This window comes from Castor canadensis, chromosome 2, assembly GCF_047511655.1.
Source record: "Castor canadensis chromosome 2, mCasCan1.hap1v2, whole genome shotgun sequence".
In the NCBI taxonomy this organism is placed as follows: domain Eukaryota; kingdom Metazoa; phylum Chordata; class Mammalia; order Rodentia; family Castoridae; genus Castor; species Castor canadensis.
Window position 1 is genome coordinate 15975546 of NC_133387.1, and position 27427 is coordinate 16002972.

The 27427-nt window shown below is 48.4% G+C and overlaps 1 protein-coding gene across 1 annotated transcript; it reads right to left on the bottom strand.

Moving 5' to 3' along the window:
- Window positions 1-1372: 1372 nt before the first annotated feature.
- Clec2l (C-type lectin domain family 2 member L) lies at window positions 1373-17057 on the bottom strand. The gene is made up of 5 exons (XM_074062160.1): window positions 16217-17057; window positions 7481-7555; window positions 4701-4867; window positions 3488-3588; window positions 1373-2084 (listed from the first exon to the last, which is right to left on the bottom strand). The coding sequence occupies exons 1-5, from the start codon at window positions 17040-17042 to the stop codon at window positions 1973-1975; spliced, it is 1281 nt and encodes a 426-aa protein (XP_073918261.1). The 5' UTR covers window positions 17043-17057; the 3' UTR covers window positions 1373-1972.
- Between the last annotated feature and the right edge of the window lie 10370 nt (window positions 17058-27427).

A 27427-nucleotide genomic window follows, 5' to 3' on the forward strand; every position in this document is an offset into this window, starting at 1 on the left:
AGGAAGAGATCAGGAGGATCGGGGATTGAGGCCAGCCCAGGCAAATAGTTTGCAAGATTCTACCTCAAAAAAACCCATTACAAAAAAGGACTGGTGGAGTGGTTCAACGTGTAGGCCCTGAGTTCCAACCCCAGTCCACCAAAAAAAAAAAGAAAGAAGATGAGAATGGTTCACTTTCCTTGATCCCACAGGCCAGGGCAGGCACGGGTCTCAGAGTCCCTGGTGGTCCCCACTCCTCCCCCTGTCCGCCAAGATAGTTGCTTACCTGTGGCAGCCTTACCTGCCCGGGCATTGCTACAAGAATTAAGTGAGGTGCCCTGTGGATGCAGTGTGCTGAGGGGTTTGAGCCCCATTGTCTTTGAGGGTAGGGCCCTGGTGACACTCACCTGGACAAGACTGGGCACAGGTGGGGAGTTAGACCCATGAGGACACAGCAGCGGCTGACCTCGGTCCTTCATCGTGCCTCTCAACATGTGCCAGGGACGGGGTCCCCCTGATTTCTCTTAACACTTAACACTCAGGACAACCACTGGCTTCCCAATAGAAACAAAATATGAAGCCACAAAACCGCCCCCATTTGATAACAGCCTGCAGAAAAGTTTTCAACACCAAGCTGGCAGTTTACTATGAAAACTGTAGGCTCAGTAAAAGGGCTGAGCCCAGCAGGGCATGATTTCCCTCTGAACTATTTTCTGAAAATGGGCCGGAATCCAAATGCACGCACTCAGCTCCCAGCTAATATCCACAGCTCTCCAACTCCAGGCACCAGGAGGAGGGTGGAGAAGCCCAGGCTCCCCTGCAGCTTGTGCAGGGGCCTCAGAGGGACTTGGGGGGGACAGGGGACTCAGGAGCCTCTGCAGGCCCTACTTCCTCCTCAGGCAGACCAAGGGAGGCAGGAAAAGGCCAGAAGACCCTCAAAAACTTTTATCCAGTCTTACAGGAACATCGCCTAATGGTGGAATTCACATCACCCCATCGTCCCCCAAGGCAGAATAAACCATCCTTCCACAGTGTTCCAGAACATTCTAGTGCTTTCTAAGCTGTTCCCTGTGCTCCTTGGGGGATAATACCATGGATTCTCTGGGCTTGGCATGGTGTCTGGCACATGTAAGTGTGAATAAACATTTGTCATGCTGCGTTGAATAATAATGGATGAGCCAGAGTGGCTTTGACTAAGAATAATTTAATACTCTATTGAAGTTAAAGAAGGCCCTGAGGCCATAAAAATGACTGTGTTGTTTTCTTTTTTTATCCTCCGTTCCTACACGCCACCACCTGCCACACTGGGAAAGTGCATCTTTATGGTGGCTGCAGCAGACTGTGACCCTCTGCTTCCCCCCAAGCTGTGACCCTAGAACAAATGGCCACAGACTTCTCTGGGTGCCAGTTATGTCTTTATTCTGTTACTGACCGGTGCAACAGCACCGCAGACACAGCAGGGGCCCTGCCCAAGGACCCTGGGAAGGCAAGAAGAGTGGACACGGGGGTCTCCAGGCTGGGCTGATCTGGCCAAGGTGAGGGGGATGCCTTGCCTGCCTACCTCCCCCAGCAACCCTGAGAGAAGCCCCTGGAGAGGCTGGCTACTGTGCCAAGTCTTACCGTGTCAGCCCCCAGCCTTCCCCAAAGCACCAGGGCTGCAGTGAGGCAGGAACGTTCCAAACAGGGCCAGGGAAGGACGTGAGGGCTGCTGAGAGTGAGCTGTTGAGGAGGGCCTGTGTGTGTACGTGTGTGCGCGCGTGCCTCTGGGAAGGGTTGGCTAGGCTACTTAGCACATGGGATTTAACTGCTGAGCCAAAGGACCTGCCGAGGGTACAAAGGAGACAGGAACCAGGTCCTCAGAGCTCCAGAGCCTGAGAGAGGGGACAGGGGCAGAGTCCACCCTCTCCCCTTGGAGAGGGCAGGCGACTCCCATGAGAGGCAGGTCAGGTCTGGGAGAGGACGTCTCCCTTGGCCGCCTCTGGCCTGAACCCTCTCATGTGTAGGCCATCTTGCTGCACACCCAGGGCCGGGTCATCAGACACTCGGTTGACACCAGTCTGGTGGGCTCCACGAAGACGCACTCTCCTGGGCCTGAGATGCTGAATCTGTGACCAGGAGAGAAGAGACCAGGTGTTCATGACTGACACACAAGCCACCAGGGTGTCCCTCCCTCATACCCGTCCAGAGAGCACCGTCCAAGAGAACCAACCCAGCACACCTTTCTAGCTTGGCCTTCCACTGTGTCCCCACCCTGTGCTCCAGCCACCTGAGACTGCCCCACGGGCACCCTGCCCTTTCCATCCTGCTCCTGCATCCAGGGTCAACTCCACAACAGAACAGCCCCAGTGATACTGGACGGCTGGGGCTGTGTAGCCCAGGAATTCACTGAAACCACAGGTGGACCTGGGTGTGTTATAAGAAAACCTGGCTTGTTCCCTGATCTCAGCTCCCTGGCAGCTGAGAGGGCATCAGGAGGACCCCAAGAGCAAGGTTCTCCTCTTGTAGTCAGCACTTCAATGACCCAGGCCAGGCTGCTCCTGGGTTCCAGGAGCAGGAAGTTTCCAGGAAAGCAGAATGTGCAGGACTTCTTGCAAGCTCTGAGCTGGGGGCAGGGAAGGGAGGGAAAAAGGAAGAGGCTCTGAGAACCAGGAAAGGGGTGAAACCAAAAGAGGAGAGGAGCTGCCCACAGATCCTTGTCCTCAGTGCAGGCGGTACTGACTGTCCTGAGCCAGCCTCAGGTAGGGGCCTCTCATCGCCAGCTGTGGCCCCCAGGAGCATCTGAGGTCTCTGTGCCCTTCTCCTTTAGCTCCTGCCTTAGGGACATTCATGTGCCATCATCCTCAGGTTAGTGGCTGTGCCCTGTCCTGGCTGGCACCCCAGGACCCATCCCTGTACCCATGGGTCTGAACTAGCAGCAAGGTTCTCCTCGCCCTGCAGGCACATCCTGCATGTCCCTAAACCTACCCTACGCTATCACCACTGCACTGCCACAGCCACCCCCTGCCACCCTCACACCACACACCACGCCTGGCACCACACACATCCATACGCTTGGGCCATACAAATACCACCCCACCCCACGGTGCTCCTCCATGAGAAGGCACTTTCCCTGAGAAAGTGTGGCCCAGAATGCTAGCGGGCAACTTTTCCCATAGTGGCCCATACTTGGCCAGGAGGACCACTCCACTCCCACCCTCCCTTGCAGCCAGCTGTGGTCATGTAACTAAGATCTAGCCAATCGGGTGGAGATGTCCAGAACATGCCTGCCCCCTTCCCCGTTCCCTCACTAGCTGAATGGGATATGGAGGCCATTCTTCGCAGATGAGGAAGTCACAGAGACAGGCTGGGCCCTGACACCACGAAGTTCTAATGACTACATTCCACTGTCCCTACAGACTAGTATCTCCAGCTTTACACAAGTGCTTCTCTCTCTGAGAGCTGGGTCTGACGCTTAGGCCCTCCCCTGCCTCAGCTCAGTGGCCTTCTAGAAGATGAAGCCTCAGCTCACGTGTCCGGGTCAAACGGGTCCCCGTTGACCCAGTGGAATTCGTCCCCAACTCTACGCAGGCCAATCCAGGGCTCCCTCCTTGTGAACTTGAACATAAATTCCTGAAAAAGCAAAGAGGGAAACCTTGGTGTCAGATGCAAGTCCAAGACAAAGTTCAGCTTGGGGGAGCAGGTACTAGAGAAAAGGTGAGATCAAAAAGAATTAACCTAGAAGGTGACACCCACGCACAGGAAATCAATGTGAGTCAATGCCCTGTATAACTATCCTTATCTCAACCAGCAAAAACCCTTGTTCCTTCCTATTATTGCTTATACTCTCTCTTCAACAAAATTAGAAATAAGGGCAAAATAGTTTCTGCTGGGTATTGAGGGGGTGGGAGGGAGAGGGAGGGGGCGGAATGGGTGGTAAGGGAGGGGGTGGGGGCAGGGGGGAGAAATGAACCAAGCCTTGTATGCACATATGAATAATAAAAGAAAAAGAAAAAAAAAACAAAGTTCAGCTTGGAAAATACTGGTGCTCAGAATGGACAGACGCTGGGAGGATGTCTCTCTGTGGCCAGAAAGGAAGAGTCCCGGGCTAAGACTCCCAGGCAGTCACGAGGGACCTCAGTCAGAGCTGCTCAATGAGCCCCAAGCAGGGGCCTACAAAGGCCCTGCAAAGCCTGTGAGGACGTGTCCTTAAGCCTAGTGGCCCCAGCATACCAGCACCCCTGAGTGGCAAGGAGCTTGGGTACTGCCCACTGGATAGATTTATCTCAATACTCAGGTAGGCCGTCCTAGCCTCACACTTCTGGGACTTTCTGCGCAGAAATACTGTGTGTCAATGACAAACAGAAAGGATTGGTAAACCCTCTGGTGTTCTGGAGACACACTGAGGGCTCAAAACCCAAAATGACAAGAGACTTATTCATTCTTGTTCCTTTAACAGTTATATCGGGGAAAGTCTTCAGAATATTAAACAAAAGACAATATTCTGATTTGGATCAACAGAAAATGAGAATGTTTTTATGTTTTACAACACTGAGTTTAGCTTGGCCAATCAGCCTTGGATGGAAGTGAGCGGCCCTGAGAACCGAAGTGGACCTGCTCAGACCGCACACCTGTGGCTGTGCAGTGGCTGGGTGGCCCTAGAGATACACATGCTTGGGGTGTGTCTGTCCCTTCAGAGTCAAGAATGAGTCACTGGGGTCCCTCCCTTTTGCCTGTGCACATACCAGCTCCTTCTGGCTCTGGATCACAGCCAGCGCGGCCTCATGGGTATGGCAGTACTGCCTGCCCGTGTTCCAGTCTCTCGGCTCCTCGGAGAAGAAGTAGCATTTCCTTCCGTAGAGCAGCCAGTCCTCCGGGCAGGGCGCTTCACACTTGATGCAGCCCTTGGAAGCTGCAGGGAGGAGGCGTCTCAGCATCTGCCAGTGTGACTAGCCACAACCAAGTCCCCCAAGAATCCCACTCTGCTTCCCGAGGCTTCCTCCACCTGCCTCAACTTTGATACCCTGCAGAGACACTGCTGATGTCACAATGCCTAGAGGGAAAAGGTCGGAGACTAATGAATGAGAAGGGAGAAGCTGGGGAGAGTACCCAACAAGGGAAGTAACAGCAGGCCAGGCCCTAGGCTAAGCCCCTCTTTCTCCCAATTGAACTCCAGAAACTCAGATTGGGAAGGGATCTGAAGCCCTCACATCTGCTCTCTGCAGCCAGGGTGGGACCCAGTTGCAGTATGCAAGCAAACTCTCCACCAAGGCAGTCCTGTCCACCTCTGAGCGACTTGAAAGTTCTTTTCAAAATGTGAGTCCCAATCTGTTGTCCTGTAACCTAGACCTACCTCCTGGTCTAGGCTCTGCCCTCTGGGGTGACCCAGAGCAGACCAGTCTGTCTTCTGCCCCCTCATTGAAGGAGGATCCCCAGCCTCCCTCATCCTGGCTCACGCAGACATCATTTCCTCCTTGTCTCTTTGCAGGGGCTGCTCCTTGTCCTGCCTGTTCATGGCACGATCTCCACATGACCTTGAAACACTGCCACCAGGACTGCCCAGGACACATCTGGTGGGGGCTCTACCAGCAGTGACAGTGCATAGTCCTGGCTTCCAGGTGTCATGGCTTCCAGTGTGTAGGCAAGCTCTACATGCGTGTGCACATACACTTTCCCGGGAAGGAAAAGCAGAGGGAGCTGCCATCCAATTTCCCCAGGGCCTCCTTGCCAAAGGAACGGACCCCCACACTTACTCATAGGCCCTGTTTCCCCACCAGGTCTCCAAAAGTCCAGAACGTGTGTAAGTCACCTTTGAAATCAACATGTAGAAACCTATCGATTTCTTCCCCATGTATCTCATTCACTTTGGCTCATTATCTGAAAGGTAAATTTTAATCTTGATTTTTTTTTTCCTCCATCGATCATATGGAATTGTGTCTTTGGATTGCTTCAACTGCAAATTCCACAGGCGCTCTTTTTTCAAATTTGTTTCCATGTAAGTGATTGATTAAAATGTAGAGCCAAGAACACGCCCTCGGTATTTAAGGATCTACAGGGTATTTCTCCGAGACCTGCAGCCACTCAGACACCAATTCATTAGTTGACACTCCCTGGCACACCCACTCATGGAGACCCAAGTCCACCTGGGAGCACTGACTGTGATGAGGATGCGTTTAACCACTTCTCCCAGTATCTCCTGAGAGATTCTTGCTCTTCCCCAAAATCAGGATATGCTATGTCTTATACATCGCCCTGACATTGCCCCCACAACCTAGCAATAGGATCAAAGGAAAGGGATTTAATCTGTAGCCATGACCCTAGGTCACATCCAAGCTGGCTGCCGTGGCCCCCCTCTGCTTATCATGCAAGTCACACAGAGGGGAATTTGGTAGGGGTTGATAATGGTGGTAGACATTCCCCCATTTTTCAGGAGTCAGCCCTTCGTCTTACAGTACTGCTCAAAGATTAAAGACAGAGGCACAAAATCCCTTTCACAAACCCTGCAAACCCATGACACACTTTGACTTAAGTTCCTCAAGAGAAGCCAGAGTCCCTCTGCAAGGGCTCACCTGTCCTGCTTTATTTCTGCTACGTTTTCAGTCCCACACAGCACTCCATGCGCCTCAGGCCTCCCCCCTTAGAACGTTGTTCCCTTGATGGGGTCACAGTATACCATCCCAAATAAGCCACTGTAGTACAAGGGTTATCTGGAGCAGAATGCTACTGCAAACGGACAGATGAGGAAAAAGTTCTCTGCCCTCCCCTCACCTGCCTAAAAGCAGAGCGTCAACTTCCCTTTGCCAAAAGTACACACACACACCCCATCCCAAACCAGGGGAAGAAGAGGCACTCCTTATCATTTACAGCAAAATGGACTGCAGTGTGGCAAAGTCCTGAGTTCAAACTCAAGACCAATCAAAAAAATGTGTCTTTTCCCTTTAATCTGTCCGTGTCAGGTTAATTTGCACCCCTCTGGGGAGGGGTGGGATTCCTATTTACTGTTCACACTCCAGCACTTGGGTTCCCTGCTCTTGTTCTGTCACCAGGCCGTGGACCTCTCTGCCTGCACTTATCCCTGGCAGAGGCAGTGATGTCACTCACACTCGCCTTTTTCTTACCTTTTTAATTACTTAGTACTTTGTCCAAAGATCCTACATACAGCAGAGCTCAATAAATGTTTGTTGAATGAATGTGATATTTGGAGCCCCTTATCTCCAAATCAGAAATGCTCCTCCAAGAAGCATTACCCACCTCACCTGCCCCAGGTGCATTTACGAAATAATACCTACGTAACGTCCTCAACTTACCTGCCTGGCTAATGGAGCCATGCAAAGCCCACACGGACTATATTATTTTAGGCTAAAATTTCATTGACAACCAACACTCTGTTTTCAATTGCTTTGCCCAGCCCCCGTTCCCCCACCAGAATTCCTGGAATGTCAGGAACCTTTCTTTACCTAGTTAGACATGCTTGGGGCAAGGTATGTTTGAGCCACATTGCATACGTGCTGACATGCGTGCTTACCCAAGATGCTCATCACCACCAGGATGGCGAACAGAAGGACTGCGATGGCCCCCAGCAGGAGTCGTGTGGTGGTGTCTGAGGAGAGAGAGGTGGGGGGTCAGTATTGAGCTGCTCACCTCATCGCCAGCCCCCACCTCCAGCCCCATGTCCTAATAGTGAGAGACTTGGGGGCGGGGGATGGAGCCAAGCACCTGTGGTGTAAGCAGCCCTTCACGTGACTCTGCTGCACACTGTTGGAGAACCACAGCTCCAATTCTACCACTGCCTGCTTGAAAATGCTCACAAACTCCTGTGGCACTCAGAGCCTTCCAACCTGGAATCTTCTGCTGCTTCTCTACCCAGTCCCGGGATTCAGTCCCACAGGCTACTTGAAATAACCCATTCAGCCCTCACAGCCCTGAGGCAGGGGCTTTGCTCCTGAAGTTCTCCTCCTCCACCCATACCTCTTGAAATCCTGCCCTCTTCTAAGTCTGTCCTTTCTTGATCCTCTAGGTTTTAAATTCTTATTTATTTTTTGCTATCACTTAATATTTTTATTTTAATGAAGTCCTTTAGACTTCAGTCATAGGGCTTTATTAAGATTTTTTATTGTGGTAAGATATACATAGTATAACATTTGCCTTTTTAATCATTTTAAGTAGTCAATTAATTCAATTTATAGCATTAAGTAATATGAATAAATGAATTTTAAAAATTCAAAAAATAGCATTAAGTAGCCACGCATGGCGGTGCATGCCGATAGCCCAGCACCACTGGCACAGGAGACCAAAGCTGGAGGATCTCAAGTTCAAGACCAGCCTGTGCTACACAGTAGACAGGAAAAAAAATGCATAAAGTACATTCACAGTGTGCACCTATCGCCAGTGTGTTTGCAAAGTTCTTTCATCTTCCTTAACAGAAGCTCTATACCCCTTCTCCCCCCATAACCTTCATTCTACTCCCATCTCTATCGATTTGCCCATTGTAGGTATTTCATATAGTATTTGTCCCTTGGTCTCCAGCTTATTTCACTTAACATATTGTTTTCAAGGCTCATCCATATATCAGAATTTTATTTCTTTTTATGGCTTAATATTATTATCTAATGGAAATTAGATAAATATACCAGGTTTTTTGCTTGTTTGCTTTTTGCTGGGACTGGAGTTTGAACTCAGGGCTTTGTTCTTGCAAAGCAGGTACTCTAACACTTGAGCCACACCTCCAGTCCATTTTTGCTCTGGTTATTTTGGAGCTGGGGGGGGTCTCACAAACTATTTCTCCAGGATGGGCCTTGAACCAGGATCCTCCCAATCTCAGATAGGAGCACCAGAGCCTGGAGGAATACCACATTTTCTTGATCTGTTTGTCTGATGATGACATGTGGGTTGTTGCCACCTTTTGGCTATCGTGAATAATGCAGCTATGAACATGGTATACAGGGTGGGTGGAGTGGCTCAAGGGGTAGAGTGTCTGCCTAGCAAGTGTGAGGACCTGAGTTCAAAACGCAGTGCCAGGAAAAAAAAAAAACATGGTGTACAAATATCTGTTTGAGTCCTTATTTCAATTCTTTTGGGTATGTGTCTAGGAGCAGAATTCTGAATCATAGGTGATTGTGGTTAACTTTTTGAGGAACTGTCAAACTGTTTTCCACGGTAACTATACCATTTTACAGTTCCACCTGCAATGTAGGAGGGTTCTAGTTTCTTCACATCCTCACCAACACTTGTTGGTTTATTATTAATTATTATTATTATTATTATTATCATTACTATTATTGCTGCCACCCTTCTAGGTGTGAATTCCCTTTTGAAACTTTTTGCTTGAATTTTTTAACCATCTTAACCATTAAATGCACAGTTATATCATTGTATATCACATTAGTGGTTAGGAATCCAACACATGAATTTTGGGAAGAAACTAACATTCAGTCTAAAATAACTTCCTCAAAGAAGTGGGCCATGGGACCTTCTGGCCTGCCCCAATCTGACTGGTCGTCTTTAAACCCAGCTACCATCTTGGAGTCTCCCTGTACCAGCAGCCTGAGAATTTCTCTGCCCCTCTCCTGTGCTGTCTTTCTGTTCCTTCTCCCCTGTCTTCCTCTTTCATGGTTTACTCCCTCATCTTGGTGGAGCATCCTCCAATGGTTATGTCAAAAAGGGCATAGTCAAATCATTATACTGCAGAACCCCAAGGAGCAAAACTTCTCATTGTATTCTTGGGTGAATGGTACCCCAGGTGAACTCAGGGTTTTACAAGTTAGAAATAATTCTTCAGAATTTTGAAGGTACTGTCTTCTAGCTCCAGTGTTGCTTTTGAAAAGTCTGATCTGTTCTTATCCATGAGCTATTGCATGTCAACCACTTATTTTTTTCTATCTGGAAGCTTTCAGAATCTTATCTTATCACACACTGTTGTAAAATTTCATTTTGCAAGCCATGAGTTGGTTTAGGTTTACTTTTATATACTCTAGTAGTCATTCAACAGACTTCTTCAACTTGGAAATTCATATCCCTTGGTTCCATGAGGTTTTCTTTAATTATATCATCGATGATTTCCTCTCCCACTTTCTGTTTTCTTTTGGAAGGTTATTGGTTCTTTTTGGTTGGTCCTTCAAATTTCCCATCTTCTGTTCTCTTATTCACTATCTCTTTAACTTTTTGCTGCATTTTCCAGGAGATTGTCTCAGCTTTATCTTCCCGCCCTTCTGAGTGTTTTTGTTTCTGCAATTGTTATTCATTCCCAAGGATTCTCAGGTTTGTTGCAGCTGTATTATGACTACTACCCCTTCTTATAACATACTATTCTTTTTTCTTTCTTTTTTTTTTTTTTTGGTACTGGGTCTTGAACTCAGGGCCTCCACCTTGAACCACTCTACCAGCCCCTTTTTGTGATGGGTTTTTTCGAGATAGGGTCTCGAGAGCTATTTGCCCAAGCTGGCTTTGAACCGTGATCCTCCTGATCTCTGCCTCCTGGGCAGCTAGGATTACAGACGTGAGTCACCAGTGCCCAGCCAGCATCCTATTTAAAGATGCAATATTTTCTCTTAGCTCTTTTCTCTGAAAATATTGCTGATAGTTCTTTTTAGAGGGGGGTAGAAAAGTAGGCAGAAAGTGTACTTCTCCCTGCATCTACTTCCCTGTTCATTTGTGATTTCCTTAGATATCTGGGCATCCTTGGTTAGTTGTTCTAATTAAGGCTGGAGGACTGAAGAGTTTGTCGGAGCCTCTGAGTCCGTGGATGGGCTTGTCACTGTGGAGGACACAGCCCAGGGACGTGGCCAGGATGATCCTGGGGCTCTTACTGTTGAGCTCATAGGGTTTTTTTTTTTCCTCTTAGTGGACTGGAGTCCTTGGAGAGGGCTCTTCTGTTTTGACTCTGGGAGAGTATAGGCCTGGCTAGGGCTCTTCCCAAGAAGGCTGGGAGGTTGTCCTCCACACTCCGTATGACAGGTGGACTCTGTGGCTTCCTCTTGATGTGCCGGAATATAGAGGCAGGTCCTTGCTCTTGAGAGATTTCACCTCGGGTTCATACCAGAGACAGGGAGAGGCTGCTTAGGGCAGGGATCTAAATCCCTCTGAAAGAAATTTGCTGCTACTACTCCCATTTTTTCATCTTCCTTCACTGTCCCCACCCCCTGAGCCTCAGGGTCCTCACATGTAACTCATCAGTGTTCTGGACTTTCTCAGGTGGAGTGAAGTCAGGTACCACTCCTCCATTTGCTCCTGAGCCCCTAATTGTGCTGCCCTTATCTTTTCTTCAGTTCTAGCTGTGCTCGTGGGCTTTAAAACATCCCTTTGCTGGTGTATTAATGGACTTGTGAAGGGAAAGACAATGAATGCATGTGTTCAGTCAGCCATCTTGACCCACGAGGATAAAAACATTTTGGAATCTTCTCTCTGAGTAAGGTCTATACCGGACTGCACTGGGAGTCTACACCGCACTCCACCAGGAGTCTGGGTGGGTGGCCTCAGACAGGATGAGAGCAGAGGCTCAAGCTTGCCTTAGAGGAGGGGGCTTTTTCTGTCTCTGCTTTGCTGTCCTTGGTGTAGATTCATCATAGGCCATGTCCCCTGGAGCTACACGATGCTACAGTGGTGAGCACACCATGTGTGTCTGTCGTCTCCCTTCTTTACACACAAGCCGTCTTCTTCTCTACTGGAACCCCTGGTACACTCAGGATGATTTGCCTGGGTTCACATCCCTGCTCTGTCCCTTTCTAAATGTGAACACATGGCAAAATCACTTCATCTCTATTTTGCTCCACTTTCCTCATCTTTGAAATGAGGTCGTGATAGTATCCACCTCTTAGATTTTTATGGAAATTCAGTGTACAGGCAGCCTTCATATCCGTGGGTTCCACGTCTGCACACTCGACCAACTGCACCTATACTGACCATGTACAGAGTTCGGTTTCTTGTTATTATTTCTTGAATGATACAATATAATGATGATTTGCATTTACACTGTATCAGGTACTGTTAAATCACCTAGAGATGATTTAAAGCATATGGGAAGATGTGCAAATGCCACACCATTTTACATATGGGACTTGCACATCCTTGGATTTTGGTGGAAGGGACATCCTGGAACCAACTCCCTGTGGACACTGAAGGACACCGAACAGTGCTTAGAACTGTGCCCAGCATGGTAAGCTCCATGTACCTGTGAGCAATTGCCATGATGATGGTGATGACAATGACCATCCCTGGGCTCCCTTGGGGTAAAGCCTGTGCTGGAGTTCTTTGAAGTCCCTAAAATAGGACTCAGTCATTGCCTTGCATGTTACAGGACACACAATTGGGCTCAAAACCATGAGTAGACTTTAGCTACACTGAATGACATTCCTTAAAGTCAACTGAGTTTGTAGGAACTCAGTTGGTGTGTCTCCAACATCACCAGCATTGAAACGACTCTTCCTTCTGTCACAGGGATTATCTCTCTAGATTCTGCACTGTGGATGGAGGAAGGACACACTGTCTGGCCTCCTGGAGGACAGTTGTAGGAATGGACGATCCAAATCAATATGGCACTGGTTTCCTAGGGTTGCCATAGCAAAGTGCCACCAACAGAGTGACTTCAACAACAGAAATGTATCTTCTCACACTTTTGAAAAACAGAAGTCCAAAATGGAGGTGTGGTAGGGCCTCTGAAGCCCAGAAGGAGTCCTTCCTTGCTTCATCCTAGCTCCTGGTAGTTTGACGAAAATCCCTGGCATTCTTTGGCTTGTAGTTCTATCACTCTGTTCTTGGCCTTCATTGTCACATGCCCTTTTAGGGTGTCTCGTCTTCTACAAAGGACACCAATTGATATTAGATTAGGGCCCACCCAACCTGAATGTTAAGGAATTACATCTACCAGGACATCTCCATCCAAGGTCACATTCTGAAGGATTAGGACTTCAGTGGAGCTCTTTTGATGTGGACCCAATTTAACTTGTAGCAAGTGTCTAGTTCAGTAATCATTCTCACTGGGCACCAGTGGCTCACATGGTTCAAAGCCAGCCTGGGCAAATAGTTTGTGAGACCCTATCTCAAAAAAACCCATCACAAAATAAAAGGGAGGAAAGTGATGGAGAGGCTCAAGGTGTAGGCCCTGCCTTCAAACCCCAGTACCATGAGGAAAATATCATTCTCCCAGGCAATGGCCCATATTAGCCAGAGGTTAGCCTAACATTAGAAAGAACAATTGAAAGACAATCTGACTCCTAAGACCAGACAAATGTCTTATCACCCTCACACTCACATCCCCAAATGGCCCCCTGGCTGACATCTAAGTCAGAGGCCCCACTGCCTGCCCAGCAAAATCTTGACTATCAAAAACAATCAAATGCAGAGATTGGTAATTTTTTAATTTTTAAGGAGCTTTTGCTAAATGCATGTGTGTGGTTTTGATCAGGAAGTTGTGGGTTTCTGCCTCCTCAAGCAACTTTCAACATTAAAAATTCAGAATTGGTAACCACTGAGAAATCTATAGCCTGAGTTATGCAGAATCATTGTGTCCCCTCTCCCTTACCCAGGGCCACTTTGTCCCACTCCCACCCCCAGTGCCAGAAATATCTGCCTCTTGAATCACCTCCAGCATTTCCAGAACTCGGCAGGAGCTCTGGGTCACCTTTTCCAGCCCTCCTGAGTCTTCTCCCACAGGTAGAGGAGACTTGACCATGAAACTTCTGTCTGACTCTCTATTTAAAAAGTCAATTGTTCATCCTAGGAAAGTCTACCAGCCCCAAACTCTGACCTCAGCTTTCTTACTGAAGAAGCTCTCCTACCCAGTTCAACCTGTGCGGAGGGAAGAGCTGCCTGCCCTGGAGGTGGCATCTTGCCTGGGGAGCAAGAGAGTTGCGTGCACAGGAAGTGCAGTCCAGTTATCTCCAGTTAGCCTCCTGAGCCTGATCTCCTTGCTCACACAGGACAGCAGAAGAGCTTTTACATCAGAGAGCCCCGCGGCTAACCCCACAAGGACCTCATGCCATCATAGCCACAATGTGTCCTTGGGCCAGACACTAGACTCTAGGTGTCCTTGCCTACACAAACGACAGTGCTGTGAGGCAAGGGTTAAACGGGATAGCTGAGGTGAGCACTCATCCAGGATCCACTGTTGGGTGCAGTGATAAGGCTCAGGTTAGTCAAGACAAGACATCTCTCCTTTCTCTAAAGACAGAGCAAAGCTAAGCTGTAAAACCCTGAGGTCCCCAGAAACAGTAGGTCCCTCATGCCATCAACAGTGTGTCACTAGTTGGACTCCCGTTTGGGGAGGTGAGTGGACTCAAGGGCAGCAGACCAATATCAAAGGACTTCAACTGAGTAGATGATTGCCCTTGGTCCCTGGACTCAGCCACCCAGGAGCCAAGGTGCCATATCCAGGAAGCTGGAGAAAGGGGCCACCACAACAGAACCTACACTCCTGGCCTTTATCTGTGTGTCCCTGAGAGGTAGAAATCACGACCTGACTGTGGATGAGGAAATTAAGGCCTATGAAGTGGAAGCCTGCCAGCCCCCAGAGGTAGAAGGGTCTAGCTCAAGTTTACCAGACACTGTGGTCTTTGCACCTCACCAGGCTGACTCAGCCCCTGTCCTGTGATCTCTGTGAAAGCAGGGATGTGCCCAGGGCCTCGGGTGTACAAAGAATGAGTGAAGCCTGGAGTAGTGATGCACTTGGGAGGCGGAGCCAGTAGGATGGAGAGTTCAAGGTCAGCTGTGGCAAAGAGGGGGTAGGGGGGATGGACCCAATGGCCAGAGAGAGCCTCTAGTCATTTTTCTGCCCAGTGTGTTGCCTCTCTTTCCCTGAAAAAGCAACAAAAAGCCCAAGGGGCCAATGTTGAGGTGGAAGGTGAAACTGAACTACTCAGCAGGAGGCATTCAGAATTCACATCATCCTGAAGTAGCCTCACCCAGTGGGGTTACAGTGAAGATGTAATGGGGCAGACCCTTCAGAACTAGTTACAAAAGAATGAATGAAGAAATCCAGCTGAGACAAGGGGGCAATGTCAAGAAATAAGCTTGGGCTGCAGGGCAAAGGCAGATGCACATCAGAGACAACTTTGCTGGCCTTCATTCCACCTACTGTTTCTCAACCCAGAACCCTCCTGTAATGCCCTGCCACTTGCCTTTGCCTCCTTGTCCCTACACACTATTCAGTGCCACCCCCCAAGTCTGCACAGCCCTCTGTAGTCAGTGCATGTGCCCTGATGCACAACCTTCCAGCTAAACATCCTCCCTGTCCTGTAGAAGGTTGGGACCTGCCTGGGCATAGTGCTAGCCAGACACTTCTTGCTGACCTGGAGCCTTGGTCCCATCCTCTGGGCCATCGGTGGTCTTCCAAGGGCAAACTCACAGTCTCAATGCCTTAGCAGCTCTTCAAACGAAGGTCAGAACTCCTTTGCACAGTCTGGCCAGCCCTTCATGTCTAGTCATGATTCCTCTCTCCCCAGCCAGCCTCCATACCGGTATCCCTACATGGGACAGGCTAGCTCCAGTCACCGGACCCTCGAACGCATTGCTCCTTGGGTCTGTGCATACTTCCCTGTTTGCTGTGCACCCCTAAGAGGTCCTTTAAGAAAAGGAAGCCCTCCTTCTCTGACACCCCCTCCCTAGTTAATGCTGCCCAGGTCCTCCCAGGCCCTTGCACCCTGAGTGTCCTGAGAAGTCCCTCTCTCTTGCCAATCCAGCACCTCCCACACAGTAGCCACTCACTGGCAGCCAACACAGTTTCCTAAAAAAGCTCATGAACTTGAAATCCGTGTCCCACTTTCGTTACTGTCTCCTGGCCGGCCAGGGGTCTCTTTCTGAGCCAGTCTGACCTTGCAAAGAAGAGCTCCCAGGAATTCTCACTCACCACCAGCGCGCCCCTGCAACCAAGATGCCTGCACCACTTCTCAGCTCTGTGGCTTTTGTTACGTTGCCCAAAGCATTTTCACTGCTACAGATTCAGGCCACCAGCTCAACATGCGGGTCAGGTGCTTGCAGGACTGAAACTGACCCTTTTCGTAGGAGCAAACTAAGGCTCGGAGCTGAAATCTTGCTTCCAAGGTCAAAGAGTGAGTTGACAGCAGAGGTGGGCTCAAGGCTGGGACTAGAGGTGGGCCCCACTTACCCCACTCCCCGTCACGAAGTGACATCTGCCTGCCCTAAAATGAATGAGTACTCCGGGTCTCGGCTGCGCTCCCTGCCCTCCCCTCGGCGAGAGAGGGTAGAGTCACCTTGGGTGACTCCTGGGTCGCGGATCCCCGGTCCTGGGGAATGGGGGTTCCGCGCTTACCCTCCAAGGCCGCCTTCCAGCTGGTGCTGCCCTCGTAGCCCGACCCCGATCGCCGCAGCAGCCCCTCGGGGCCGCGGCCCTCAGCCTCCGCGGGCGATCGCGGCCTGGGCGCAGCGGGCGCAGGCGCGGGGCGCGCGGCAGGGGGCGGCGGTGGCCGGGCCCGCGCAGGGGGCTCCCGGATCGGCTCCCGGGCCGGCTCCATGGCCCGCGCTCCGCCGCGCCGCGCCCGCGCTCCTGCGCCGGGGTGCGGGGCCCAGCCCCACGCGCACTCGGCGCTCCGCGCGCCCTGAGGGCCCCCCAGACCGGCTGGGTGAGCGAGGGCCGCGGCGATCGCAGGCCCGGCTGAGGCTGAGCCCCGCTCCCCGCACCGGAGCCGCTGCACGGGGTCCCCGCCGCCACCTTGCGCGCCGCGCCTGCCCCGGGCCAGCCGCAGCCTGAGCGCAGAGCCGGGCGCGGGGGAGGAGCGCGGGGACCCGACACCGGGGCGGAGAGGGGGGTGGCGGGGAGGGATGAGGCGCCGAGGCAGGCGGGGACAGGCTGGGTCCCCAGGCCCGCCACCAGCTCCCTCGGCGCGAGGCCAGATGCTGCAGAGCGAGGAGCGCGGTCTTTTGCTGGGCGATGGGTAACTTGACTCCACCTCCCCAGCTCCTGCTGTCATCCGTTCAAGTTTACCGCGATAACGCTGCCCTGGGCCAGAGGAGAGATGTGGGGGCTGTGACTTGGCCCCCAGACTCTCGACAGATGAGAGAAACCTCCGACTCGAACACCGGCAGGGCAAAGGTCTAAGGGGACAGGTGGAGCGCGCTGCGGGTTCATTAGCATTCATTGAGCATCAGGGACTTTCACCTCCATTAGCGGCCAGCTAGCCCCCGTGTGGGTTGAGAAGTGAATTAAAGAAGCAGGGACTTTCTGAAAGGGCCCAGTCGGGATTGTGGTTGACCAGGGGATCTGAGTCAGGGGCCAGAGCTCCCTCCACGGCCTTCACTGGCCTCTACTCTGGCCTTGGCTTACTTACTGACACCTCCTCCTCAGCCTCAGTCACCAACTGGGAACCTCCTTGCCTCTCCAGCCCGGTCCGCCTCGGGTTCCTATCTCAGCCTATGTTCCTCACCCTCAACTCCTCCTCCTCTCTCCCCTGTTCAACCGCCACCAACTCTTAAGGATTCTCCCTTTAAAGTCTCAGTCCTCTGTTGCTTTCCAATCCTCTAGTCACTGGCCAATCCTTGTGAGCCCACACAGCATCAGCCTCCTGCCTGTGGGGTCTCCCAAACTCCACTCTCCTCCCTTAGATCAGGTCCCTCCCTCTCAGCACCAGGGGATCTCCCCAAAGTGCAATCTTCACCACTCCATCTAGCTCCCCTTACCTCTGAGTCACATCTAACCCTTTACACAACTATGGGGACTTCATGGTCCAAGTCCTGCTCCTACCTTAGGCTGCATCTCCTCCCACCCCTTCCCTGCTGACCGCAGACACCGCAGCTATGTTGTCTCTTTCCTCCTCACCTTTAAAAATTCTCTTCCTCTGCCTAGAACCCATTCTCTTGGCCCTGAAACCCTCCCTCTGGCCCCTCCTTGCAACCCAATTTGTCTGCCTACTTTCTGCATATGCTTCAAATGACACATTCTCTGACATACAGAGATTAGGCTGCAAGACAAACCCCAATAACAGTGGCTTAAACTACGAAGATGTTTACTTTTTCTCACATAAAAGGGAAGCGTTCAGCCCAGGGCTAGATTGAGAACTCCAAGGTCATCAGGGACCCAGGCTCCTTCTGCCTTCTTTCTACCCACTATCCAAAGTGTATAGTGTCCTTAGTCAAGATTTCCTCATAGTCACAAGATGAGTACTGCAGTTCCAGCCGTCACAGTTGTGCACCAGACTGCAGAAAATAGGAAGGATCAGAGAGGAAATGCCATGTGTCTTATTGAATCAGGCTGTATTTCCCTCCCACTGTTCACTTCTGTCTGCAAGGAAGTCTGAAGAGAATGGTGGTGTGTAGCTGGAGCCCTTAGAACTCCACAATAACTCAGTTCTGTTAGGAAGAAGGGGGAATAAAGTCTGCTGACCTGCTTACAATTTAAATGTGCAAAGAAACAAATAAAAATTTTATTTCAGTACATTATTCTGCCACCTGCCACAGTTTGATGGCGGGGCCTGACCCTTTGTCTTTTCCCAATGAGTCCTGAGCATTTCTGGAGTGCCCATGTTCCCAAACCCTGTGGGACAGATGGGGCACAGGAAGGAGGCCCCTCCACTCAGATCAGGGGGCTTCTATGAGTGGGAACACTGCTTGCCTGGTGCCAGTGCCCCCAGCTTTCCAAAGGAACAGGGGACCTGAGTAGTAGTGGGAAACTTCACAATTTTTTATTCTAATGAATGATTCCTGTTTTTTAGTAAACGACAACAAAAATATGTGCAGGATTGATTCGGTCCCTGGGCTATCAGTTCAGAATTTCTGATTTAAGCAGCACATTTGATGTCAGGATGTCAGAGACAGCATACAGCACAAGATGTCACAGGCCCTCAGGGTAAATGGTCACTGAATGAAACCCCAAAGACAAATATCTCCTAATTAGGGCAGGGCCTCATTCACTGACTGGGTTCTCCCGTCTGGAAGGAACTTCCTCATTGCTTATTATGTGAGGTTAAGGTGTGGGTTGTGGAGGGCGAGGAGGCGATGGACGCCAGATATCAGGGAAAGCTTCATGTGGATGAGGACTTCCCCTAAATGCACCGTTGTAGGTTTCATACTTCTGTGGAAGGAGCTTGAGAAGTCACACTGCCTTCCCCTGTCCCCAGCACACAGCGGAAGTCAACAAAGTCACCTGAGATCTGTAACCAGACTGCTCTCTCTTCTCCCAATGCCAGAGAAGTCTTAGCTGTGTGCAGAGAGGGGTCAGAGACGAGACGTTTACAACAAAAAATATAAATAACAATTCACTGTACTGTACTGCCCATCCATAAAGAAAGGACAAAAACTGTAAAACCAAGACAAGGAAAAGAAACACGAAGTACTGGTGACAGAAGGTGTTTTAAGACATGCTTATATTTTAGTACACTCTCCTTCACAGCCTCTTCTTGGCTATTAACAACCAAATTCTCAGGTCTTGGAAGAAACAGGAATTGTTGGTCAAAGGAGACAAAGAATCGGTTGGATAGAAGTAAGTGTTTTGGCTGGATTAGTGTGCAGATCTATAATCCCAGCACTTGGGAGACTGAGGGAGGCAGATGAAGAGTTTGAGGCCAGCCTGGGCTACCATAGTGAATCCCTGCCTCAAAAATAAATAAATAAATATTTTAAAAGTGAGTGTTTTGAGATCTATTGCCCAGTGTAGTGACTATAGTTAATAAGAATGCACTGTATGTTTCAAAATTGCTAAGAGAGTAAATTTCAAATGTTCTCACCATGAAGAAAGTATTTGAGGTGATGGATAGGCTAATTAGCTTGATTTCACCATGCTAAATTGTATCATAACCTTACTTAGTACTCCATGGATGCATGCAACTATAGTTTGTTGATTCACAATGAATTCTTTTTCAACAATCAAATTCTCATGCCAAGTCCATGGGAGGATCATCCATTTGCCTCATATTCTGCTTACACCCATGGGAACTTCAATGTCCTCCTTCCTGGGGTTCAGGCAAACGCTGTGCCTTTTTTTTTTTTTTTCCCTTGGTGGCACTGAGGTTTAAAATCAGGGCATTACACTTGCTAGGCAGGCGCTCTACTACTTGAGTCACTCCACCCATCCTGTTTTGTGTTGGGTATTTTCAAGATAAGGTCTCTAGAACTATTTCCCCAGGCTGGCTTCAAACCATGATCCCAAGTAGCTAAGATTACAGGCGTGAGCCACCAGCACCCCAGGTACATTATCCTTTTTGTGGAACAGAAAGTGGATCCTTTTTGAGGAAGTGCTCCGCTGGGGAACACCTCACCTCTGGACAGTTTATCTCTGCTGTTCTCTGGGCCATGGCTCATCTTGCTGGAGTGTGTCTCCCCAGGAGGTAAGCTGCACCCCTCCATCCTGTCCTCAGCCACAGGTTGCTTGTGCTGTGATTCTTCCTCACCTCATTCCTACCATCCTCCTCCCAGGCCAGCCTGTCACTGACACCCAGCCTTGCATGTGTGACCCCAAGTAGTGCACACAACGCACCATCTGAACCAGCAAGGATGCAGATACTCTAAAGACTAGTTGTTGCCAACGGTATCACAGCCCAGGCAATGAGCCCGGACTTGGTGAATTTCTGGTGTGTAGTCATGGAGAACATTGGAAGCTGCAGATAATTTTGCAAGGTCAAAGCTTTCCCTCAGCTTCTCCAGGAGGAAGAGTCCATGAGAATGAGGAAAAGGCCTCCTGAGGGTAGCCTGTCTTGGCTACACCCAGAGTCAGAGGCATAGCCTGCTTCTTGTTGGTGCAGCGGGGCCTAGAGATCATCCAGGGGGTCAGCAACCCACACTTTGTTGAGCAAGAGGCCAGTTTCTCTATGGAACTGATCTACTTGCTTCCAGTCAATTCCTGGGGCAGTAGCAACCTGAAGATCTCGGCAGGGGACCATCTTTGATTCTAGGATCTGTCATGGGGTTGATGCTCTGATCAACCCCAGTGGGCCCCCATGGTGGTCTCTGCCTTGGGGTGACAGGAATCTGGAGAGGAGCTTCTTTTTCTTTTATTATTGTTTTATTATTCATATGTGCATACAAGGCTTGGGTCATTTCTCCCCTCTATGAATCATTTTTTAGTTCTTTTTATTTTGGGCAGTACCGGGATCTGAACTCAAGGCCTCATGCTTGCTAGGCAGGTACTCTACCACTTGAGCCACTCTGCCAGCCCTTGGAGAGGAGGTTCTGAAAGACCCCACATGCTCCCGTCTGAGCCAGACTGGAGCCACAGTACAAAGAAAGCAAAATCACTTGCTTTCTCTCTCATGTCCCCATCTGTAGATGGATCCACAGCTGTGAAACCCAAGAGACACCAAAATGTTGGTTATTATCACTGTTAACTAAGTTCCAGGTTTATCTCTCACTCTGTTTTCTGCTCCCAGCCCGCTCTCACAGTAACTCTAGCTTATGGCAGATAATTCAGCTTTACTCCTGTGGCTTGCCCAGACTCTTGCCATGTTGAACTGTATAGGCCACAGGCCACTTTAACAAAGCCTAATTTTCTTCCTTCTGTGTGGTGTGCGCTCTTTGTAAACCCACGACATAAAATTGACCATCTTCACCGCTTTTTAAGTGACAGTTCAGTGGCATTCAGTTTGTACACCCATCACCACCCTGTTTCCTCAAAGCTGACACGGCATCCATTAAACAGTAACTCCCATTCCCCCAGGTCCTGCCCCTGACCCACCCTTCTCCCTTTTGCCGCTGAATGTGACTGCTGTATGCATCTCCTATAATCAAGTGAAAGTGTGTAGAACTTGTCCTTTGGGGCCTAGCTTTTTCACTTATGTCCTCAAGGCCTGTGCGTGTGGTAGGAGGTGTCAATTCCCTTTAGATTCCTTATGTAGGATCTTATTGAAAAGCATGTCAACTTTATCTGTTTAGCCCCCCAACTCCCCAGGGTGGCAAATACTTCCAAAGTGGCAACAGTTTTATCAGTCGCTTCATTACCACATAACATGGATCGCCCACTTGGCAGCCAGGAGGAAGGCCTTCATCTTACCTTGACTCAGCCAATTCTGTATTTAGGGTCACTTGCAACACTCTTTTTTTTTTTTTTTTTTTTGGTGGGTCTGGAGTTTGAACTCAGGGTTGTGCCTTTTTGCAACCCAGGTGTTCTACCACTTGGGCTACACCTCAAGTCCATTTTGTTCTAGTTATTTTGGAGATGGGGTCTCATGAACTATTTGGAGAGGCTCCAGATCTCAGCCTCTCAAGTAGCTAGGATTACAGGCTTGAGCCACTGGTGCCTGGCGCATCTCCCCATTCTTTATGCCAGCTTCTGTTAGCAACAGAAAGCCCATCCACACCGGATTATATAAAGAAGAAAGGCATCAGCCATGTGCATGGAAGTTCAGAGTGGAGAGGGAGGGCTCCGGGGACACCCTGGGTCAGGGCTCTGTCATCAAAACAAGCACCATGCCGCTGGCTACTTTTCTTTCTTCTTTGCTGGCCTCCTTCTCAATGGGAGGAGGCTGTGGCTGCCAGGCCTCTTGCCCTGTATCTTCCCAGGTGCAGTCAACAAAAAGAGAGCTCAGCCAACATCCCTGCCCAACCTGGTCCCAACCCAGAGGGACATAGGTGTCCCTCTCCAATACCAAGGTGAGGTCAGGGCCATCCCCACCCCAAATCATGGGACTAACCATGCAGAAGAGACAAGTCCCCAAGGAAAACTCAGCACACTGGGCTGAAGGTATTGTATAGAGGTGGAGCACTTGCCTAGCATGGGTGAGGCCCCCGGTTCAATCCCCTGTTCCACGAAAAGAAAAAAAAAAAAGGAAAAAGAAAATTCAGGTTACTATGACAAGAAGAAGAAAGACTGCCCTATTTGGATGCTCCTTAACTGGATCAGAACAGAACCCCACTGTACACAGGATGTAATCACAAGGTGAAGTTCATTTAATACACAGAGTCTACGGAACACCATAGCTTAGCTTAGCCCGGCTTAAGCAAGCTCAAAACACAGGCGCCTTCAGCTGGGAAAAAATATATAACACAGCCGGTGCTGGTGGCTCACGCCTGTAATCCTGTCTTCTCAGGAGGCAGAGATCAGGAGGATCGCAGTTCAAAGCCAGTCTGGACAAATAGTTCTCGAAGTTCTATCTCAAAAAAAACCCATCACAAAAAAGGGCTGGTGGAGTGGCTCAAGATGTAGGCCCTGAGTTCAAACCCCAGTACTGCAAAAAAAAAAAAAAAAATTCTATTGTATAATAAAGGGTTGAATACCTCTTGTAATTTATTGTATACTATATCAAAAATGAGACAGACTGCTTGTATAGCTACACTACTTTCACACCTTTTATAAAGTTGAAAACGCATACCATTATAAAGTTAAAAAATCTTAAGAATCATCATGTTCAACATACGAAAATCAATAAACGTAATAAACCACATTAACAGAAGCAAAGACAAAAACCACTTGATCATCTCAATAGATGCAGAAAAAGCCTTTGATAAGATCCAACATCATTTCATGATAAAAGCTCTAAGAAAACTAGGAATAGAAGGAAAGTTCCTCAACATTATAAAAGCTATATATGACAAACCCACAGCCAGCATTATACTTAACGGAGAAAAACTAAAACCATTCCCTCTAAAATCAGGAACCAGACAAGGATGCCCACTATCTCCACTCCTATTCAACATAGTACTGGAAATCCTAGCCAGAGCAATTAGGCAAGAAGAAGGAATAAAAGGAATACAAATAGGTAAAGAAACTGTCAAAATATCCCTATTTGCAGACGACATGATCCTATACCTTAAAGACCCAAAAAACTCTACTCAGAAGCTTCTAGACATCATCAATAGCTATAGCAAAGTAGCAGGATATAAAATCAACATAGAAAAATCATTAGCATTTCTATACACTAACAATGAGCAAACGGAAAAAGAATGTATGAAAACAATTCCATTTACAATAGCCTCAAACAAAATCAAATACCTAGGTGTAAACCTAACAAAAGATGTGAAAGACCTCTATGAGGAAAACTATACACTTCTGAAGAAAGAGATTGAGGAAGACTATAGAAAGTGGAGAGATCTCCCATGCTCATGGATTGGTAGAATCAACATAGTAAAAATGTCGATACTCCCAAAAGTAATCTACATGTTTAATGCAATTCCCATCAAAATTCCAATGACATTCATTAAAGAGATTGAAAAATCTACTGTTAAATTTATATGGAAACACAAGAGGCCACGAATAGCCAAGGCAATACTCAGTCAAAAGAACAATGCAGGAGGTATCACAATACCTGACTTCAAACTATATTACAAAGCAATAACAATAAAAACAGCATGGTATTGGCACAAAAACAGACATGAAGACCAATGGAACAGAATAGAGGATCCAGATATGAAGCCACACAACTATGAGCAACTTATCTTTGACAAAGGAGCTAAAAATATACGATGGAGAAATAGCAGCCTCTTCAACAAAAACTGCTGGGAAAACTGGTTAGCAGTCTGCAAAAAACTGAAACTAGATCCATGTATATCACCCTATACCAAGATTAACTCAAAATGGATCAAGGATCTTCATATCAGACCCCAAACTCTTAAGTTGATACAAGAAAGAGTAGGAAATACTCTGGAGTTAGTAGGTATAGGTAAGAACTTTCTCAATGAAACCCCAGCAGCACAGCAACTAAGAGATAGCATAGATAAATGGGACCTCATAAAACTAAAAAGCTTCTGTTCATCAAAAGAAATGGTCTTTAAACTGAAGAGAACACCCACAGAGTGGGAGAAAATATTTGCCAATTATACATCAGACAAAGGACTGATAACCAGAATATACAGGGAACTTAAAAAACTAAATTCTCCCAAAACTAATGAACCAATAAAGAAATGGGCATGTGAACTAAACAGAACTTTCTCAAAAGAAGAAATTCAAATGGCCAGAAAACACATGAAAAAATGCTCACCATCTCTAGCAATAAAGGAAATGCAAATTAAAACCACACTAAGATTCCACTTCACCCCTGTTAGAATAGCCATCATCAGCAACACCACCAACAACAGGTGTTGGCGAGGATGCGGGGAAAAAGGAACCCTCTTACACTGTTGGTGGGAATGTAGACTAGTACAACCACTCTGGAAAAAAATTTGGAGGCTACTTAAAAAGCTGGACATCGATCTACCATTTGATCCAGCAATACCACTCTTGGGGATATACCCAAAAGACTGTGACACAGGTTACTCCAGAGGCACCTGCACACCCATGTTTATTGCGGCACTATTCACAATAGCCAAGTTATGGAAACAGCCAAGATGCCCCAGCACTGACGAATGGATTAAGAAAATGTGGTATCTATACACAATGGAATTTTATGCAGCCATGAAGAAGAACGAAATGTTATCATTCGCTGGTAAATGGATGGAATTGGAGAACATCATTCTGAGTGAGGTTAGCCTGGCTCAAAAGACCAAAAATCGTATGTTCTCCCTCATATGTGGACATTAGATCAAGGGCAAACACAACAAGGGGATTGGACTATGAGCACATGATAAAAGCGAGAGCACACAAGGGAGGGGTGAGGATAGGTAAGACACCTAAAAAACTAGCTAGCATTTGTTGCCCTTAATGCAGAGAAACTAAAGCAGATACCTTAAAGCAACTGAGGCCAATAGGAAAAGGGGACCAGGAACTAGAGAAAAGGTTAGATCAAAAAGAATTAACCTAGAAGGTAACACCCACGCACAGGAAATCAATGTGAGTCAACTCCCTGTGTAGCTATCCTTATCTCAACCAGCAAAACCCCTTGTTCCTTCCTATTATTGCTTATACTCTCTCTACAACAAAATTAGAGATAAGGGCAAAATAGTTTCTGCTGGGTATTGAGGGGGGGAGCGGGAGGGGGTGGAGTGGGAGGTAAGGGAGGGGGTGGGGGCAGGGGGGAGAAATGAACCAAGGCTTGTATGCACATATGAATAATAAAAGAAAAATGAAAAATAAATAAATAAATAAATAAATAAATAAATAAAAAGAATCATCATAAGTAGGAGACTGAGTACATAATAGAATAGTATGAAGCTGTTTAAAGAGAATAAGGCTATGTATATATGCTGCTTTGACAGTATCTTTTTTTTTTTTTAATGGTACTAGGGTTTGAACTTAGGGCCTCATGCTTGCTAGGCAGCCACCCTACCACTTGAACCACTCTACCCGCTCTATATGCTGCTTTGAAACAGTTCCAAAATAAATTAAGCTAAAAGAATACAAAAAAAGGACTGGGTATGGTGGTGCACATCTGTAATCCCAGCGTAGGAGGATGGTGGTCAGACGCTGGCCTCAGGCAAAAACTCAAACCCTATCTGAAAAATCAACTTAAGTAGAAAGAGCTGGGGGTGTGGCTCAAGTGGTAGAGTGCTTGCCTAGTAAGTGTGAAGCCCTGAGTTCAAACCCCAGTATCTGCCAGAAAGAAAAAGAACTTGTAAAGCTCTCTACCATTTAGCCACTCCCAGTCCTTTTTCTTTGCCTGGCTGGCCTTGGAGGCCATAATCCCAAGTAGCTGGAAGTACAGGTGTGAATGAACTATAGGGCCCCACTTTTAAGCTCCTTTTGGAACATCTACATCAGAATTTAAACCTCACAGAGAATGGGCAGGCCACTAGATATATGGTGACTGTGACCCGGAAGGGACTTTGACTAAGGGGCAATTGCTTGAGAGTGGGCACTGGGACACACAAAGCCACCTGCTGTGAGAGTCCAGAGAGATCTTCAGAGGCACAAGGAAGCATGGGTAAAGCTGGGAGAGCTCAAAGCTGGAGCAGTCCCCCCTTTTCCAGAAACATCAAAGGCCAGCCTCAGGAAGAGCCTGGATTTGGGGTCCAGACAGTCCTTGGAAGATCTCAGAGCAGCTGCAAGTCCACTGGAACTCCTACACTGTCCCAGAGTGCTGAATACTACTTCAGCCACTACACCACTGACCACTTGTGAGTTGAATGAGGCAATTAACACTCCTGTCTCCCTGTGGTGTAGCAGACATTCTGCACATGGATGAGCCACGGCACAGCTGCTCTTATCCCCGGCTGGCCTCGGCTCCTGTGGTCTAAGACATCATTGCTGCTCAAGCAGCAGGGTGCCTGCCCTGAACTCTACAAAATGAGCAGCCCAGGAGACAACGCCGGATGCCTCAAGGCTGGACTTCCCCAAGATCTGGAAAAATCAAACCAACAGGACTCAAAGTTTCCTTCTTCCTTCCACAGATTCATTTAACAATTTTTTTTTCTTTTAGGGTTTGAACTCAGGGCTTCACGCTTGCTAGGCAGGTGCTCTACCACTTGAGCCACTCTGCCAGCCCTTTTTTGTGTTGGGTATTTTGGAAATAGGTCTTGAGAACTATTTGCCCAGGGCTGGCTTCAAACCATGATCCTCCTGATCTCTGCCTCCTGAGTAGCCCTTCTCTCTCTCTCTCTCTCTTTTTTTTTTTTTGCAGTACTGAACTCAGGGCCTACACCTTGAGCCACTCCACCAGCCCTATTTTTGTGAAGGGTTTTTCGAGATAGGGTTTGACAATCTGCTTACCCAGGCTGGCTTTGAACTGTG

What these genes read in the sequence shown, in the direction of transcription:
- Clec2l (XM_074062160.1), bottom strand. Translation starts at nt 17,042, where the DNA reads ATGAATGCTAATGAACCCGCAGCGCGCTCCACCTGTCCCCTTAGACCT. An exon ending in GGTGGTGATGAGCATCTTGG is followed by an intron (nt 4,868 to 7,480) that starts GTAAGCACGCAT and finishes TCCTCCCTGCAG; the next exon opens with CTTCCAAGGGCTGCATCAAG. An exon ending in TCCAGAGCCAGAAGGAGCTG is followed by an intron (nt 3,589 to 4,700) that starts GTATGTGCACAG and finishes TTGCTTTTTCAG; the next exon opens with GAATTTATGTTCAAGTTCAC.